Here is a 20,347-nt window from a genome sequence, read left to right as displayed (position 1 = left end):
AAATGACTTGTTAATAGGTAATTCTTTCTGGTATCAACCGAGAAACAAAAAATATACATACGTAGTAGAAGAAAAAAATGCGAGAAGCATAATTGACTACATAGTATATCCTCGAGACGCAGACCTAACGATACAAAATATAAAAACAGAGAACAAAGCCGAACTCGGTACCCAACACAGACTAGTGACAGCAGAGATAAACATGAAACTAATGGAAATAATAGAGAGTCCTCAATATATAAGAATATCAATACATAAGATGAAAAATATGGAAGTGAGGAAGTTATAAGAGACAGATAAAATACTGGAACAGCATGAAAACAATGAGGAAATATGGAATATGGAAGAGAGATGAAAAAAATTGAGACACACGTTATGGAACACTGCAAAACAAGTATGTGGGATAAAAAAGAATGGGAAGAATAATACAAGAACTGGATGGTGGAATAAGGAAATAAAGCAAGCAGTAAAAAAGAAGAAAGAAATGTGGAAGCGATACATAAACACAAATGAAGAGCAAGAGAGAGACGAATACAGAAGATAGAGAAATATGGTGAAAGAACTAGTAAAAGATGCGAAGAAGAAGAGCTGGAAGGAATTCGGTGAAGAACTGAACGAAGGTTTTGGCAATAACAATAAACAGGGGTGGAATAAAATAAGGAGCATGAAAGGAACAGAAAGGAAACAAATAAGAGGAATTAGAAGTAAGCAAAATGAATTGAAAACAAACATACAGGACATACTAACCATATGGAATAAGCACTATAAAGAAAAATTCGAGGCAATCAACCAACAAAACGAGGACAGAGGACAGCAGGAAAGAGAATAGGATAGGGACAATCGAGTAGAAGAAATTCATATCAAAGATATTGAAGAAGGATTGGCAAGAATAAAGATTGGAAAAGCAGGAGGTGCAGATGACATAGATCCGGAGATGATGAAGTACGTGGGAGAACGAGGCAAGTTTTGGCTACTGAGAATAATGAGGGAAGCATGGAGAACAGAAAAGATACCGAAAGACTGGGAAGAAAATTTATTGATACCAATACACAAGAAAGGAGATGAAGCGGAATGTGATAACTATAGGGCTATATGCTTATCATCAGTGGCATATAAAATCTACACCGGAATAATAGAAAGGAAGCTCAGGAAAGAACTGGAAGGGAAACTAGAAGAAGAACAAGCTGCTTTTAGGAAGGAAAGAGGAACAGCAGATAATATATACATACTGAGAAATATAATTGAAAGGAAAAACGAAATAGGAGAAGACTTATATATTACGTCTATAAATATTAAAGTTGCTTTTGATTCTATAAATAGAGAAGTAATATGGTCAGTAATGGAAGACCTGCAAATCCCACAAAATATAATAAGCGTGGTAAAAAATATGTACATATAGAAACGTACTTGCTAAAGTACAAATAAACGGAAACAGATCGCCAATAATAAACCTAAGGAGAGGAATAAAACGATGGGACAGTCTCAGCCCAGTTTTGTTTATATTAGTAATGGATAGAGTAATGAAGAGCACTAAAAGAAGGTCAAGGCAATTACAGTCAACAATAGGGTACAGGAATTTAGTACCAGTGAGAATGGAGGGATTACTATATTATGCAGATGACCTAGTAATAATAGCAGACAATAAAGAGAAAATGCAAAAGTTAATCAATATCTGGGTGGAAAAAATAGAAAATTTGAAAATGGAGGTAAATATAAAGAAAACGAAGGCCATGATAGTAGCCCAAAAGAAAAGGGAAGAAATAAACCAAACGATATTTAGGTGCAAAAACGAAATAATAGAAACAGTCTCGACGTTTGAATACCTGGGATTAATAATATCAGAGGATGGAAATCTAGATCAAAAAATCTCATACAGGGCGAAAAAAGCAAATTAATAAGATCTACTATGCACTAAATAAAACAATATTTGGAAAGGAAGAAATAGATAAAGAAATAAACCTGAAGGTACAACGCAATATCTGTACCAACTTTAATATATGCAAGTGAGACATGGGTAAACAATGCAAAAATAGGCAGTACAATAAACGCAGCGGAGATGAAGAAGCTGAGAAAAATAGCAGGAAAAACGAAATTGGACAGAATAAGAAATGAAGATATTAGAAAAATACTGAAACAGGAATCGATAATAACCAAGATCCAAAAAAAGAAAATTAAAATGGTATGGACACATTAACAGAATGGACCAAGGAAGACTACCAAAGCAGGTGATGGAATCAAAAAGATATGGTAAAAGAGGGAGGAAAGGGAGGCCAAGGAAGAGATGGATCGATCAGATTATAGAAATTGGACAGGAAAAACACATCAACAAATGAAAGAGTTAGCAAAGGACCGCAAGAAATGGAAGATATGGATAGAGGATGAATAAAACGACGCCCCTGAGGAGCATAAGGAGTTTCGAGAAAGAAGAAGAAGTATCTTGTAGAGTTATCCTGTGAAGCAAGATTTCCTTTGTGAATATTAAAATTTCATTTTATTTTTTTAATGTCCAATAAATACTATTAGTTAATATAATATTTTATTTGTTCCTTTCAAACTTTATTTCTCACTTTTGCAATTAAGATAACTCATATCTACACCTGAGAGATATAACTAATGCAAAACAATTGGCTCCAAGCAAAACTTGGAATTTGATTGTTACATAGTTGTAATATATTTCTTAAGAATTTTATTATCCATTTAGATTTATAATGATTATAATCTTAAATAAATTAAATCCAGTTTCAAAATAAGTCAGTACTTACAGATACCATATTTGCCGGTGTATAAACTTGTTCGTGTTCTGGAAGATGTCTGTCATTCAGTATTAATGTTACTCCATACCAAAACGACAAAGCGTAGCACGCGTATACGAAAAACCATAAGCATCCATTACTTACAGCAGTAAAAAAGCTACGTTTTAAGTTATTCTTTTTGGCATCAACGAGGTGTTTATTATATCTTTCAATTTCTTTGTCTTGTCCATCAAAAGCAACAACAGTTTTGATTGCGGTGAAGACCTCTTCAGCGATGGTACCAGCTTCTCCGTATGATTCCATTTCTTGCGCTGAAAATTTTGTAGATATCTGAAAATATTTATGGCATTTTTAGTATAATATTTAGAAAATGTTAAGTACAGATTTAATCACTGAATAGTTCATTTTTATATTTCACGTTTTATTTATACAGAAATTCCCAAAAAATGGGCACGGACCAAATATGAACTTCCAATTTTTGCCTAGATTTATCAAAATCAAATAACCCAAGAAATTTTGAACTACTAGACAAAACCACACACCAGTGCCCTGATTGTACACAAACCAAAATCCTAGTTCAATCCAATTCATGCAACATGACTACCATGAATCTAACGATTCTGAAGAATGGAGTTCCAATAAAGAAACTGATGATTACCAAACTAGCAAAACTCACTCATGGCAAACTTTAGGTAACAAACGAAAAGATTTTGACGTTAAACTTCTATGGAAAATCCAAAACAAATCAAAATATCAAACAGATTTCAAACCCTTCCTACTGATGATAACGGAAATAATCCTGATAGTAATCCGAGTAACCAAAATAATAATGATGTTAGTTATCTATGGTGTAAACGACTACAAAGATATGGTACAAAATATATCTAAAGCCACTTCTAAAGAATCTTATATCGCCAAAGCAATGGCTAATAACGTAATAAAAATAAATCCGAACACCACTGAAACCTATAGAACTCTAGTGCATCAACTAAGAGAAGAACAAATTGTCAATCACACATACCTACCAACTGAAAGAAGAAAGAGCCTACCAAGTAGTTATAAGAGGACTACATCTGAAAGAGAACACCTATATCTGAAATAAGAGCTGAATTGAAAAACAAGACCATAAAATAGAGTTAGTAAAGAACCACTTCCATTATACTTTGTTGACCTAGAGCCTCAAAGCAACAATAAAGATATATTTAATATAGAATTCCTAAACCACATCAAAATCCACGCCGAATCGCCAAAAACAAAAATAACCATCATACAGTGTACACGTTGTCAAAACTATGGACACAGCTAAACATACTGCGGAAAACCCTACCATTGCGTAAGATGCGGAGGATCTCATGTCACCAAAAGTTGCCGAATACCTAAAAACAATCCAGCAAGATGCGCATTATGCAATGGTGGATACCCGGTAAAATATAAAAGCAATTTGAGCTCAAATGTTTTATTTTGATGTCAACTATCACCCATTAGATAATGTCCAATCAATTATAAGACCAATCTATTAGATCAAGTGTGTGTAACAATAGTTTGTATCGTTGGATATATCACGGTTATTAGACATTTACTACGGTTTTATAGTCCGACTGTGGTGGGGGGAGACTTAAATGTTTGACTTACGTCACAAGAATACACAAGCCCATATTTTAAATGATTTTCGATCATTGAATGTGTTTTATTGTGTATTATTTGTGTTATTGTTTATATTATATATCCTAGTTTATTTTATATTTTTGTATTTGTTATTTTTGTGTTGTTTCCCATAAAAACTTATTTTGAATTATTCATGAAGTTATTTATTATATTGTAGTTCTACATCGTACCTATTGTAGTGGCTTAAATAAGAATATATATTTATAAGGTAGGTTAAAACGTTAAAATTTCATTATGTATTAAGGCCATCGGTACATAATTCGCAAATATTTTACAGCTATCCCTACTTTTTCTGTCTTTACACGGCAAATTACGTGTAGTAAAATTCACACTGGTATGGATATGCAGGGCCCCCGCAAGGCTGAGCGGCCCCGCGTGCGGCATATATTTTAGCGCCCTTAAATCTACTATATCCACCTAAGAAATAAATCTATATTTTTAAATTTGTTACCCGTAATAAAACAACAGAAATTGCAAGAACTAGACTAAAAGAACTGAAGAAATTTTATTTTTCTTGGAAGTGATTTGCTGATGATGGCAAAAAAACATATAAAGCATTAATATATTAGATAAGAGCGTAGGCGCAAAATTCTGGGCCAATGCTTTTTAAATGCATTTTTTCCAATCCTGAGAAAACTAATACTTAGTATTTTTGAAAAATAATGTAAACGCAGAATGAAATGCATTACCTATTACCGAGGGTCGAAAGTCCCTGAAAACTGCTTTAATTTTTTAATTTTAAAAAGTTACAGGGGTGAAAAAAGAGAGAATATAGTCTGATTTTTAAGGTATAGGCGCAAAATGTCGCCTGTCAAAATGTTCAATGTGTTTTAAATGTATTCATTTTTTTCGAATCCTGAGAAAACTAATATGTGTTTTTGAAAAATTTAAACGCAGAATGAAAGATGGCATTATTACCGAGAGCCGAAAGTCCCTTGGAATAACCAAAAAGTTTCTTTTGAATGAGATATTAAAAATTAAATGTCACAGTAATAGGTCCTCAGTAATAACGTAATCTTTCATTCTGCGTTTAAATTTTTCATAATTACTTATTAGTTTTCTCAGGATCCGAAAAAAAAAATAAATACATTTAAAACACATTGAACATTTTGACAGGCGACATTTTGCGCCTATTACCTTTATGTTAAATATCTCATTTAAAAAACTTTTTGTTTATTTTAATGGACTTTTGGCCCTTGGTAATAATGTAAACCTTCATTATGCGTTTAAATTTTTCAAAATATTTATTAGTTTTCTCAGGATTCGAAGAAAACATGAGTAGGTATATTTAAAAAACATTGGTCCGAAATTGTGCGCCTACGCTCTTAAATCTAGAAAGCGATTGATAAGATACCTTAAATTTAAATTGAATTAAATGGGTGTTTTTCCATATTTGACTACAGCAAATTCTTTTATATATTATCTTCAAAGTCAATTTTGTGTGTGTGTGTGTCTGTGTGTGTGTGTGTGTGTGTGTGTGTGTGTGTGTGTGTGTGTGTGTGTGTGTGTGTGTGTGTGTGTGTGTGTGTGTGTGTGTGTGTGTGTGTGTGTGTGTGTGTGTGTGTGTGTGTGTGTGTGTGTGTGTGTGTGTGTGTGTGTGTGTGTGTGTGTGTGTGTGTGTGTGTGTGTGTGTGTGTGTGTGTGTGTGTGTGTGTGTGTGTGTGTGTGTGTGTGTGTGTGTGTGTGTGTGTGTGTGTGTGTGTGTGTGTGTGTGTGTGTGTGTGTGTGTGTGTGTGTGTGTGTGTGTGTGTGTGTGTGTGTGTGTGTGTGTGTGTGTGTGTGTGTGTGTGTGTGTGTGTGTGTGTGTGTGTGTGTGTGTGTGTGTGTGTGTGTGTGTGTGTGTGTGTGTGTGTGTGTGTGTGTGTGTGTGTGTGTGTGTGTGTGTGTGTGTGTGTGTGTGTGTGTGTGTGTGTGTGTGTGTGTGTGTGTGTGTGTGTGTGTGTGTGTGTGTGTGTGTGTGTGTGTGTGTGTGTGTGTGTGTGTGTGTGTGTGTGTGTGTGTGTGTGTGTGTGTGTGTGTGTGTGTGTGTGTGTGTGTGTGTGTGTGTGTGTGTGTGTGTGTGTGTGTGTGTGTGTGTGTGTGTGTGTGTGTGTGTGTGTGTGTGTGTGTGTGTGTGTGTGTGTGTGTGTGTGTGTGTGTGTGTGTGTGTGTGTGTGTGTGTGTGTGTGTGTGTGTGTGTGTGTGTGTGTGTGTGTGTGTGTGTGTGTGTGTGTGTGTGTGTGTGTGTGTGTGTGTGTGTGTGTGTGTGTGTGTGTGTGTGTGTGTGTGTGTGTGTGTGTGTGTGTGTGTGTGTGTGTGTGTGTGTGTGTGTGTGTGTGTGTGTGTGTGTGTGTGTGTGTGTGTGTGTGTGTGTGTGTGTGTGTGTGTGTGTGTGTGTGTGTGTGTGTGTGTGTGTGTGTGTGTGTGTGTGTGTGTGTGTGTGTGTGTGTGTGTGTGTGTGTGTGTGTGTGTGTGTGTGTGTGTGTGTGTGTGTGTGTGTGTGTGTGTGTGTGTGTGTGTGTGTGTGTGTGTGTGTGTGTGTGTGTGTGTGTGTGTGTGTGTGTGTGTGTGTGTGTGTGTGTGTGTGTGTGTGTGTGTGTGTGTGTGTGTGTGTGTGTGTGTGTGTGTGTGTGTGTGTGTGTGTGTGTGTGTGTGTGTGTGTGTGTGTGTGTGTGTGTGTGTGTGTGTGTGTGTGTGTGTGTGTGTGTGTGTGTGTGTGTGTGTGTGTGTGTGTGTGTGTGTGTGTGTGTGTGTGTGTGTGTGTGTGTGTGTGTGTGTGTGTGTGTGTGTGTGTGTGTGTGTGTGTGTGTGTGTGTGTGTGTGTGTGTGTGTGTGTGTGTGTGTGTGTGTGTGTGTGTGTGTGTGTGTGTGTGTGTGTGTGTGTGTGTGTGTGTGTGTGTGTGTGTGTGTGTGTGTGTGTGTGTGTGTGTGTGTGTGTGTGTGTGTGTGTGTGTGTGTGTGTGTGTGTGTGTGTGTGTGTGTGTGTGTGTGTGTGTGTGTGTGTGTGAAAAAATGGCTTGGATGCGAGTCCGTTAGCCACAGATTTTTATTTTATTTTTACCTGAATTTATTAGTTTTGTTATATTTATACGTATTTCACTTAAATGATTATATTTGTTTCTTTCAAGTAGTTTATGAGTAATTTAAATATTTCCATTTTATGACAACTTAGTAGATATTCTATACTAATTGGAAAATAAACTTGTGTTTGTCGTAAATTGTAATATAATTGATTTATATATCTCTCGTTAATTTTGCATTCCAAGAAAATATGGTTTAAATCTCTAATCGAAACATTATCACAAAAACATACTGATGAATTAATTATTCCTAATTTGTGCAGATGTGCCTCATATTTCCCGTGTCGAGTTTTTATTCTGACGATAGTAGAAATATCTTGCTTTGGCAGGTTATATTTAAATATGTATTCAGGTGGCGGAGGAAGTTCTTGATGTAAAGAAAAATATAAATTTTTTGACATGCTTGTAATATTTTTCCATTCTTTTTTCCATATTTTATTTATTCTAACTTTGACGTAATTTATTGCATCTGTCGATAAGATGTGAGTTAGTATCTCACTTTTTTTTATTGCATCTTTGGCCAACTCATCCACTTTCTCATTACCCAGTATACCGGCATGCCCTTTTGCCCATATAAATACTACTTCCACTTTAGAAAAGTCAATTTTATTGACTAGCTCTTGCTGTATAGCTATTCTTGCTATATCTTATTCATAATATTGCCATACCAGATAATCTTTCCTCTACCATAGTTAGTAGAACTCAAATAATTTTTAATAACTTTAATTTTGAAAATGACCACTCACCATCAGAAGCAAAAGACACAGTTAAAGCGAGGTGGATTCTTAATGAAATAGTGATATTTGGTTTTGGTAGAGATGTAGTTAGCTATTTTCAAATATATATTGATAATTAAGAGTTTTGTTGAAGAGAAAGACAGTTTTTTTAAAATATCATCGTCACTTAAGAGGAAACAGTAGCGATCAACAGGTAGCAAAAACGCGTTCCAAGATTGCGGCTGTAATTTTGAATATTTTTTCGAGATATTTGGCACACGTATTCGTAATATAATAAAGAATGGCGGTACAGAGCCCAATTTGAAAAATATATTAATATGTGGAAAAAACTCTGTAATTAAATACAATATTAAAAAAACGAGCCTGTACCGCCATTAAGAAGAACAAAAAAAATACACTTTCTTCAAATAAACTTTTTTATCCGATGCCTAGATTTTTTGCCATTTTGAAACTACTAAAATTTTTTATTTCATTAGTAGTTCCAAAATGACACAAAATTTAGGCATGGGATAAAAAAGTTTATTTGAAAAAAGTGTATTTTTTTGTTCTTCTTAATGGCGGTACAGGCTCGTTTTTTTAATATTGTATTTAATTACAGAGTAATTTCCACATATTAATATATTTTTCAAATTGGGCTCTGTACCGCCATTCTTTATTATATTACGAATACGTGTGCCAAATATCTCGAAAAAATATTCAAAATTACAGCCACAATCTTGGAACGCGTTTTCGCTACCTGTTGATCGCTACTGTTTCACCTTAATGTAAAAATATCACTAAAAACATTATCATAACCAAACGTCATACCAAATGTACTATTTAACGAACTTAGGACTTGACCAATTATTCTAATACTGTGTAATTTATAACTTAAATAATTCTCACAAATTTTAATTAATTGAAATTTGAATGGCTTTATAGTTTCTATCCTACTCGACCATCTTGTATCACTTAAGGGTTTTAGATTTAACATAGAAACATGTAGTTTTATAATATCCCATCTTTTTGCAGAGGAAGAGAAAAGTAAGTAAAGTCCATGTACTATATTAAACAAGTTTGCCATTTTATTTGATAGCAGCATCATTCACTACTAAATTTAAGCTATGTGCAGCGCGTGGAACAAAAGAAACTCGAGCATTTTCCTACCCTTATCATACACGCATATCGGCACCGTTATCACACCCTTGACCGCTCATGTCTTTTATAGTTAAATTTTGTAAAAGTTCAACTACAAAATTAAATAACCCTTCCCCTGCAGTGTCAAATATTAGGTGAGAAGCTTAAAAACTCTCTTGTATTTGAACTTTTTTTAGAATTATCGTTTAATACAACATAACGCAAAATTAGGCTTATTGGCTTTGTACGATTTGAATCTGGGGTAGAGTCCGTAATTATTGAATAATATGCATCATACCTAAATATGGAACTATGTACCATACCCTAAATATTATTTTTGACTTAAAAAACGTTAATACTGAAAAAGAGATATTCGGACAATATATTGTTTTTCAAAATACAATAATAGTAGTAATTAGGTAGTAATTATTTATTAACACCAAACATAAATATTTGACAGTAATAACACAATATTTGATTGTCCAATATTTGATTTTTGCCCATAACGAAAATTAAAATTGTATAAAAAATGATCTCAATTAAAATAAATATGTCTTAGGTATTTACCAAACCTTCGGTTTGGCGCCCTTTCGGGGTTGCGCCCGCGTGCGTCGCACGCGTTGCACGCCCGGTTACGGGGGCCCTGTGGATATGTAAACATTACTATGGGCCATTCCACGAATATACGTCTGTTCCAGACCATCGCGACAACGACTATTTTAGTGTGCAACATAAATTGCAAATTGCATTCTTGTTTATTGGAATAATTTTTAGAGCCATTTACTTTCGTACTTCTTGTTGCACACTAAAATATTCGTTGTCGCGATGGTCTGGAACAGACGTATATTCGTGGAATGGCCCATAGAATGTCATTCTACTTGAAAATGTCATCATTAACTTAAAGAGATGGCTTTTGAATGTTCTTTGATAACTGTTATTTGTATAATTGCAAATTATTAATTCAGTTAGTAAATGTGATAATTTTTTCACTAACTATGTATTCAGTGATTGTAATACAACAAAAACTAATACTCAATCGAGAAAAGAGCGTTAAAAAAATCTAGAAAAAGTGTTAAAGTGATTTTTTAATAATATATTGTTACTATGGAACATTACAGAATATATTTTCCTGATGTATTCTCTGCTTGGATCTTCCACAAATAATACACAATAAATAACTTTTTATTAAGTTCACGTCTTAAATCAATTATTTATCAAATATACTATATATCAATATTATTTAATCAACAACTCAAAATATTCCCGATGCCATGTCAAATATTAAAAATTATCACTGATTGTCACTGTCTGACTGACAATATGCTGACAATATTCTATTCGACTGAGTGAGTTGTAAGACAAAGATAGATTTGGAAAATATTACCACGGACATTGTGTTCATTTTTTTCGAATCCTGAAAAAGCCAATAAATATTTTTGAAAAATTTAAACGCAGAATGAAAGACTAAATTATTACCGAAAGCCGAAAGTCCCTTAGAATAAATAAAAGGTTTATTTTGAATGAGATATTTGAAATTAAAAATCACACTAAATTTTCCTGTAACTTATTAAAATAAACATTATAGAAGTTCTCAGAGACTTTCGGCCCTCGCTAATAACGTAATATTTGATTTTGCGTTTAAATTTTTAAAAAATACTTATTAGCTTTCTCAGGATTCGAAAAAAATAAATCCCCATTTGAATAGCATTGCAGCCGAAAATACGTACCCATCCCCTTAACGTAATAATAATGTTGATGACATTTTAGAATGCCAGGTACAGGCTGTAGAGTGACCAAATTTATTAACTAATATTTAAATTCTTACAATACATTGTACAAGTAATTATAATTCACATAATCCCAACTGACTTCTAGGATAATAGTTAGCTAATAGTTTAATAGTTAATCTAGTATTAATGGAAATTCAGCGACAAATTTTCAGTGTAGAATGGAGATTGAAGTCCTAGATTTCCGTAAATATTGCATGGATAAATATCAACAGTTTTCCATAATTAGGTATTATAATCCACTAAACATCTTTATTTCTTAACTATCTTTTCTATTTTCCATACATCAAAGACATAAACATACCGATTATTCATATTACGATTCAAATTACAGTATACTCGTTACATAATCGCGCCCTTAATGTTCATTGGTTAGTTGATATAGACAACCGTAGTAAATGTCTAAGAACCGTGGAATATATTTCACATTAGACAGGCTTTTTCATGTCTTCCTTTACACCTTTTCTTTGTTAAGTATGATGGAATTATACGCTCTGAGCTTCGCTGGTGTCGCTCCTAGCGGTTACTAATTCAACTTTCACCGGTAATTTTTAAATTTATTATTTAATTGTTATCGCTTAATATTTACAACGCAAAAGTAATTAAATTGTAATCGATTTTTTAAGATTTACTAATCATTTTGACGTTCTATTGATCAAATATGAATTTCTTACTTCGGATACTTTCACAATTATCGTGTAGATGGCGCTAAAATTAATAAAATTAATTTATAATTACATATTACGGAACATTAAAAAAACTTATATTCAGTATTTAAAACGTAAGTATATTTAAGGTAAAAATATATACCACAGCTTTGACCAACTAATATTTTTTATAATTAATGTTTTTAATTTTAATTTAAAATTAATCACTTTGACATTTATGTCAAATTCCCGGTAAACGTTTACAGACTTGTCACTACTGGCGCTCGCGAATTTGTAAATATCCCTTCTACGTACGAGCTCACAGCGTATAGATGTTAATAAATTACAGATACCGAATGAATCAAGATGTTATCAATGTATATTTAGGAAAATAAAAAAAACTATCTACTAAACTTCAGCTAGTCGTAATTTGAAGTATTTTTGACGTAAGACTAAACTACAACACCTAATAGAAAAAAGTGTTAAACAATAGAAATGCTTGTCTATCCCAGTTACGTCATATTTGTCTTACATTAATGTATGATTACATTGTTACATTGCATGTAATTATTGTCAATAATTACATGCAATGACACTTACCCATGATATTATTGTCATAATTGTAGTCGATAAAGGAAGGGATACCATGCACACCAATGCTAATTTCCATCCTTTAACTAGACCCAAAACACATCCTGCTACAAAGGTTGACTCAAAAAATAGAAAAGTTCCAATTTTCTCACCAATTCCCTCTTCTAATTTTGAAATGTTTCTGAAATAAGCAATAAAATTTAATGGCTTATGATAATGGAAAGGGAGCCCAAGCGGAGATTTTTGCAATTATTCGAGCGCGCCAGAAAATCACATGGGGAGAAACCTTGTACCCTGTAAATGTACCCCTACCATATACGGACTCTTAATACAGGGGAGTTTGTTAAAGGGGACCGAAAAAAATATATCCTTAAAAAAACTCAAACTCGTCAGATTAAGATAAGGTAAGTTAAGTACATGCAGAGCAGTGTACCTATATAAAAATCTGACGATTTAAGCGGGGTATAAAGAAATGAGCGAATCACAAAATTTCACAAAAAAGTGAATGTTTCGCAAAATTAACGTCACATTGAAAAATTGAAAAATACGTGTTCAATATTTTTCAAAAATCTATCGAATGATGTTACACACGACCCCCCACGTAGTGTTGCCAAAAATCGGTCTTGGTCTTACAGTCTTGGTCTTGTTCTTGCGTTTTCGTAAGACCAAGACCAAGACCGCCTAATTTTAGCAAGACCAACACCAAGACTTACCGTGCAAGACTTGAGAAAGAACAAGACTAAGCCTGCGAGACTCTTGCGTCTTGCAGTTAGAACTGAGGGTCGTTTTAGGGAGTATATAAGTTCGGCTATATTCTTAGATACTATATGAGAAACAAAAAAAATTGTAAAAAATTTTGAAAATTGGATTTATGCGCATTACGAACAATACCATAAACATATACATAGCGAATCAAAATATCCATTAAAAAACACTTGACACATTTGACATGTACTCAGAGGTCATTATTATAATGTAAAAATAAAATACTTTGTACATTCTTTCCCAGCGCCGACTTCTTCGCTCTGAAATTAATTGTCCAGGTTTTGAGAATAGTCGTCTTCTAATCATAACATTTCTGCGTTGCGACGCCTACAGTAATATCGAATATCGTATACAAACTTTTTAAAAATGTGTCACCTTAGCTAATAGAAAATAATACTTCTGTCTTCTAATCATAACATAACATTCCTGCGTTGCGACGCCTACAGTAATATCGAATATCGTATACAAACTTTTTAAAAATGTGTCACCTTAGCTAATAGAAAATAATACTTAATAAATATATAAGTAATTAATTTTTTTTATTATTATTTTTCTAGGAATCCAAACACCAGAAATGGTGTATCGGTATACATATAGTAAGACCATTATGTATTGTTTATGCTGACTGTGCTATGAGGTCCCTCCGCTAAACAAAATTTGTCGAAACAGCGCGGCTATTATTTTTATAAGTATCATAAGATAATGATACCAGACAAAAGTACATACAATGCCGGATATTGTGTAAACAAAATACCGAAATACTATTTTATCAATATACACTTCTCCACGAAATTAACGCACCACCTTAAAAACGGGTCATTTTTAATGTCTCAAATTTCCTAAAGCTGTTGTCCGATTTAAGTGATTTTTTTTTAATATGTTACCTTATTCTTTATGTAATAATATTGTTGCTAGACAGGTCAATCATTGCCATGGTATACCGGGTGTACCAATCAAACTTTGTTTTTTCTCTCTCTGTGGAATATTCTAGCATTATTCAAGCATGCAATAGCATACTGAAATTAAAACCCAACTATAGCCTCATATTTTCTTAGCATTATGATTTTTTATTCATTCACTTATATTGGATAATAAAGTTATTGATTAATACAGGATGTTTTTAAATAAGTATGGCAAACTTTAATGAGTAATTCTGCACGAAAAAGTAATGACAGTTTGCTTCATAAACGTTTACTTTTTAAATACTTCGTTTCCCAAATAGGGGGTGTTGAAATTTTTCTTATAAACTGACGATTTATTTATTGCTCTAAGACCGGTTGAGATTTGCAAATGAAATTTTGTGGGTTTTAAGAGGGAGTTTTAATTTTAGTTAGTTAGAACATATGCAGGAATCACTTAGATCGTTGGTTCAAACCCCACCCGGTGTCAGTAGTTTAGGTATTTACTAATTTGGCTAGTCTTGACTATGGCTATGATATTCAAGCTTAAAATGTACTTCGGTGTTACGTTGTTCTAAGATATGCAATAGGCTAATGGGCAACTGCGAGACTTGCAAAACTCTTGCTGCAAGACCAAGACCAAGACCAGGAGCGCAATACCAAGACCAAGACCAGGTGTACTGGCGCAAGACCAAGACCAATACTGTCTAAGTCTCGTTTTGGTCTTGCATTTGGGCAACACTACCCCCACGGAGAGGGGTGGAAATGAACATCAGATAAAAAAACTGAAAAATACATGTTCAATATTTTTTAAAAATCTATCGAATGACATCAAACACGACCACCGACGGAGGTGGGGGGGGGGGGTGGTTACTTTAAAATCTTAAATAGAAGCCCCCATTTTTTATTGCAGATTTGGATTCCTTACGTAAAAATAAGTACCTTTTAACGTAATTAATAATTATGGATAGATGGCGCTATAATCGAAAAAAAACGATTGTTGGAAATTGAAAATTAAATTTAAAAATGGAAAGTCCCCACTAAAGTGGAAAACTTAACTTTTTTTGGTTTTAGATCTATTCTTCACAACCCAATAGGTTCCCATAACACTCAAGTAACTGCAAATTTAGCATACTTGCCTCCCCTACTATAATCAAATGAGAAAATTTCAAGACTTACACGATATGGTAGACAATAAAAAGTAAAAAAAATAAGACAACGTCAAACAAATACATCTACGAAAAATCAGTGCATAAAATGGATCGAAAAATAGACCATATTTAAAAAGTGTTTATAGATTAATAATTATAATAACTACTGAGATGACTCAAAATGTATTCAAATAAAACGGACTGAGAATGCAAGCATTATCATAACGAAAACTTTGTTTACGGTAAACAAACGTCATTTCTATATTACTAGTGAATTACGCCAGTTAAAAAATAATAATTTATATACTATATATAACCTGGACTTACATGATATAATATCATAATATGAAATCGAAAATTCGATTTTTCTAATTTTAGGTTGATTATCTCGAAGATAGTTCTGGATACCGAAATGTCGTTTTCAGATTTGGATTCATTAGACAAAATTACATAGGTACATAGGAATCCCTCGGTAGATCGGACCCAAGTATTGCAGGGGTGGCGACGCATAAACGAACGACCGAACAGACTTGTTAAATAAGAAGGGGTAATAATAAGTACTTACTGTGTGAATGTACTTGCAAAGTCTCCAGTACGATTCTGGTCAAACCACGCAATATCTTGATTAAGCGTTTTCTCAAGAAAAGCTTTTCTGATTTTGAAAATCTAGAAATTATATTTTAACGTAGTAACAATATAAACAATTTACATTTAATAAAAAATTTGTTTAGTTTTACTGTTTGGTTTAATTATTGTGAATTCAAATGATAACCTGATGAGTATTTGCCTGTCTGGCTATGTCCTTCCATTCAGATCTATCTTCTGCCATTCTCCTTCATTGTATTATATTTATGGTTTTCAGGTCGTCTTCCACGTCATACAACCATCTCCTTCTGGGCCTTCCTTTTTAAAGTTATACTTCTTTAGGTGCGTTTGGGAGTAAATGTAAATGTGCGTGAATTCATCAAAAATTGTTAGTGCTACGCGCAGATACGTTATACGTTCGCTCTGATTGGGCATTCCAGTGATATGTCAAAAATTATTCAATATGTCGGATATGGTTAAAGAATGTGTTGTTTTCATTTTTATATAGTTAAGGTTGTTAAATTGTGTTTTAAAAGTTGTGAGAACAGAGACAAAAATGAGTTTATAGTTGTACTGACTTTTTAAATAGATTTATATTTTTGGACTTTGGACTATATTAATATAGAAAAAAAAAGAGTGCGTGCACTATGTACGCACGTAGGAAGTTATACTTCTATTATTATGATTTTAATAAAACAAATATATTTTAAACATGTTAATTGCATTTTTATTTATTTTTATTTATATATTAAACTAATTTTGATACTTAAAAATACCAAAAATTAAAAATAACGTTAATACGTCATTTTTATGAACTGGTGGCTCCTCGTAATTGCTTTTCTCTTGAGGAATCGTAGAAAATCTAAACAAACCTCAGATTTTCTACACAAATGTTTAATTTTAATTTTAATAGAAGTATAACTTCGTACATGCGTACAAAGTAGGTACACACACATTCTTTTTTTTTTCTTCTTATCGGATTGCATCGTAATATTTTCTTTGCTCTTTTTGCATCTTCTTGTCTCTTGTACCAGCCGTGACAGTCTTGGATTTTTCACAAATCTTACAATATTATACCCTTCATTCAGTTCGTTAACCTCATCGTTTCTTCTGATTCTCCATGTGCCATCTTCTTCTTGCAGCGGGTTATATACTTATCTCAGTACCTGTCTTTCGAATGTCCTGAGTTAGCTTCACCTTTTTTCTTCATTACACACGTATCACAACCATAGGTTACCATGGGTCTAATCAATGTTCTGAAGATAGTCATTTTGGTTCTTTTGTCTAATAATTTCGATGTCATCAATCTTTTATTAGCATAGTATGTACGATTCCCACTCGAAATACGTGCATTAATTTCGCTACTTATGGAACACTTTTAACTAATTTCTTATGTGAAGGCATCCACACATTTTCATTGTCAGGTGTTCTTTTGGCGGTAATTAACTTCATTTTTGCTTCGTTTATTTTAATCCCTCTTTTTTGTGCTTTAAAATCAATTTCCTTGAACGCTTCCTAGTCATTGGTTGCTCCTATTAATGCTTCTGTTAATTCTGAAAATATGTTAAGATTTCTATATTTTTTAAATAAAATTCTTTATCTATATTAGTGCTTTTTCCTTCAACTTTTATTGCCTATAAATCTGAGCTCTGTTAATGATAAAATTATTCGTCATATTTAATATTCATCCAGCAAAGACCGAAGTACAATAATTAATAGATTAATCGAAAATTATTCAGTCTTAAGAAGCTACATCAGCGAGTCATCAAAACGGAAAACGCGTTCCAAGATTGCTTTAATTATGAATATTTTTGCAAAAATTTTCGTAAAAAAGTAAAGAATGGCGGTACAGAGCCCAATTTGAGAAAGAATGTGGAAATTACTCTATAACATTAAAATATTACAAAAACGAGCCTGTATCGCCATTAAAGAACAAAAAAACACACTTTCTTCAAATAATTTTTTTATCTCATGTTTAGATTTTGTGTCACATTGCAAGTACTAAAATTGATTATGTATAATAAATCAAAAATAACAAATAACTGATTAGGCAACATAGAGAAACAGTCACTGTCATTTTGACAAACCTGCGTCAGTAGTGTATTATTCGCTAAGATATTAGAATTCGTTAGTGTTGAACTATAGGGAAGAAGTGTTTGTTTATAATTAATTTATTATATTTTGGTGTAATATAACTAAGTTGTCGGACTATTAAAAAAAATAGATTATTATTAATTATTGTGAGTTTTGTAGGAAAGTATATTTTACGTACAAAAATTTCGAATTATAATGAGAGTAGGTATATAAAGTTTTAGGATGTACTTTAGTCTTGAAATATCATCAATAGTTTAAAATTTAAATTTAAATAAATAAAACTTAAAATTCGCGATTTTAATAAAATTTCACTTATTCTGGTTTATTTTTATAAATATTTATTTATTTTCGTCGCCTTAGTACTATAACTTGATAACTCCAAAATTGACGTTTTTAGATAATTAGTTCACAAGATGTATTTTATTTGCCTCCATATTGTGTAAAAACTTCCTAACTCGCTCCAAACGGGTTTAGTATGTATTTATGATTGACGAAAGATGATAAAACTCAAATGCCCCTAATATTCAGTGCTCAAACTTGACAAGATAGGTTATCAAGCTATTGTTTAACCTTCCGATGACCAACCTTTTTTTGTTACACGGTTGACCAAGGGGGGAAAAATTGACCCCAGGTCAAAAATGTCAAAAATGAAAATTAGCAAAAAAATGAAGTTTTTTTAATGGCATGGACTTTTTGTCATCCAGCCAGTCACAACATGAGTATTAGTGTCATGTGTAGTGTGTATGTTGACTAAGTGTCTTGTTACTTTGAAAAGTCGACGTCATTAGCGTAAAACTACTTGGAATTACACATTATAGACGGTATTTTACTAAACATCAACTTCAGAATATATTTTTTATTAGTAAAATATAGGGAATTTTTTTATTTCAAAATATGAGGATATCTAGAATGATATTAAAGTCAAATAAAAAAATAATGAGTTAAAAATTGAAAATACTTTTGAAATTATTAAAGAAAAACATACGCTGGGGTCACAACTTCCCCCGCTTGGTCATCCGAAAGTTAATAAAAAAAATCGTGAATACGACATACACTGAATGCTACAACTAGATAACTCTAGTTATCTAGTTGTAGCACGTGTTTTTCTGAAACTATTGAGTTTACCACGTAATTACTATCTGTTTATTCGATTCATGTTAATGCAAAAATTCGAGAATTGTTAGCAGATCTGACAACCACCATCGCAGAGGGCTAATTTTCACCAAAATAATACTTAAAATATTAGTTTTGTTAAAAAGTTCACTTAGATGCCACTTAGCACCACATGCAGCATTACCAAATGTTAACATTATGGTAGTGCTAAAAGTTGATAACTTTAATTTTTCATGTTATTTTCCATATTGGAAAACTTTGCACCGTATTCCAAAAAATTAAGAAAAAGTATTTTAGAGCTGCAGAGTGAATTCCGTATTTACCAACATCAAAGAAGCAACACAAATATCTTTAAAATCTTTAAACCCGTTTATCTCAGAACTACTAATTTCGAGTTATCAAGTTATAGTATTAAGGCGACGTTATAATAAAACTGTTTTCTATTACTCCACTTAGCGCGGCTATGAGTATATTGTTACAATATTGAGCCTTCATCTTAGTTAGTGTCAAATGAAGCAGACGCACTGTTGACAAAGTTTCGCAGAACTTTCGAAAAAGTGTGTGTTACTATCTTCCGAAGTAATATTGATGAAGCGCTGATATGGCCTCTTAACTTAAAAATGCAATAAATTTGTCACGTAGATACTAATAATTTCTACTTTAAAATCATGGTTTTTGGTCTCTATTATTTAATAATAATACAATTTTGATACCTGTCTAGATGCGCTGTAAATAAAAAGGACCGTTGATATATAGGTAGTTAAAATAACGCCTATCCCAACGCCTACCGACTTCATGCCAAACAGCCAAACGGCATTTATTAATTCATCTGCTAACAAAGTCTTTTCTGGCTCACTAAGTGATTCGTTGTAGTTTGAAGCGTATGTTACTATTGCACCGGTAACATCTCCAAATAATGTCATAGAATATGGTTGAACTATTCCACTTAAGGCAGCACAAATAGCTCCAATTGACATAAAAATAATATCCAAAGTAGTACAGTACTGAAACTAAAAAGAAAAACGTTACTTATGTATATACGAAAAATTCGTGAAACATATTCTACATAAAGAAAGTTCATTTTGTTTACATTTTAGAGACAAACCATTAACAATTAAGAAGTCTAGTATGATTGCGCTTAACTAGTAATTATTGTGAGACCTTTTTCTGTTCTATATTTTTTGAATAATTATTTTTTTTTAATTAGACTGGATCAACTTACAATAGGGAACTTGCATAAAATTTTAAATTCGAAAAAAATGGTATAAATCACAACAGAACATAATTTAGAATCTGTATCAAAGATAAAAAAGTTTTGTTTGTCTTTCGTTTGGCCCCTAAAGACGACTAAAAATTCAACTTATACCAGCCACCACAAAACGCGT

General features: G+C 32.8%; 1 protein-coding gene across 2 annotated transcripts in view; it reads right to left on the bottom strand.

The window, feature by feature from the left end:
• Window positions 1–20,347, bottom strand: part of LOC126890005 (ATP-dependent translocase ABCB1-like) — a 225,884-nt gene that overhangs the window by 164,770 nt on the left and 40,767 nt on the right. For both annotated transcript variants that reach the window (XM_050658806.1, XM_050658805.1), the window contains exons 3-6: window positions 19,676–19,972; window positions 15,736–15,836; window positions 12,365–12,536; window positions 2,763–3,083 (exon numbers count right to left, since the gene is read on the bottom strand). In XM_050658806.1, coding sequence (XP_050514763.1) covers window positions 2,763–3,083; window positions 12,365–12,536; window positions 15,736–15,836; window positions 19,676–19,972 — 891 coding nt within the window. The remainder of the gene's footprint in view (window positions 1–2,762; window positions 3,084–12,364; window positions 12,537–15,735; window positions 15,837–19,675; window positions 19,973–20,347) is intronic.

The sequence above is a fragment of the Diabrotica virgifera genome, chromosome 8 (genome assembly GCF_917563875.1).
Source record: "Diabrotica virgifera virgifera chromosome 8, PGI_DIABVI_V3a".
NCBI classification, from domain to species: domain Eukaryota; kingdom Metazoa; phylum Arthropoda; class Insecta; order Coleoptera; family Chrysomelidae; genus Diabrotica; species Diabrotica virgifera.
The sequence above is the reverse complement of the archived record's forward strand: the minus strand, read 5'-3'. Positions and strand labels throughout refer to the sequence as shown.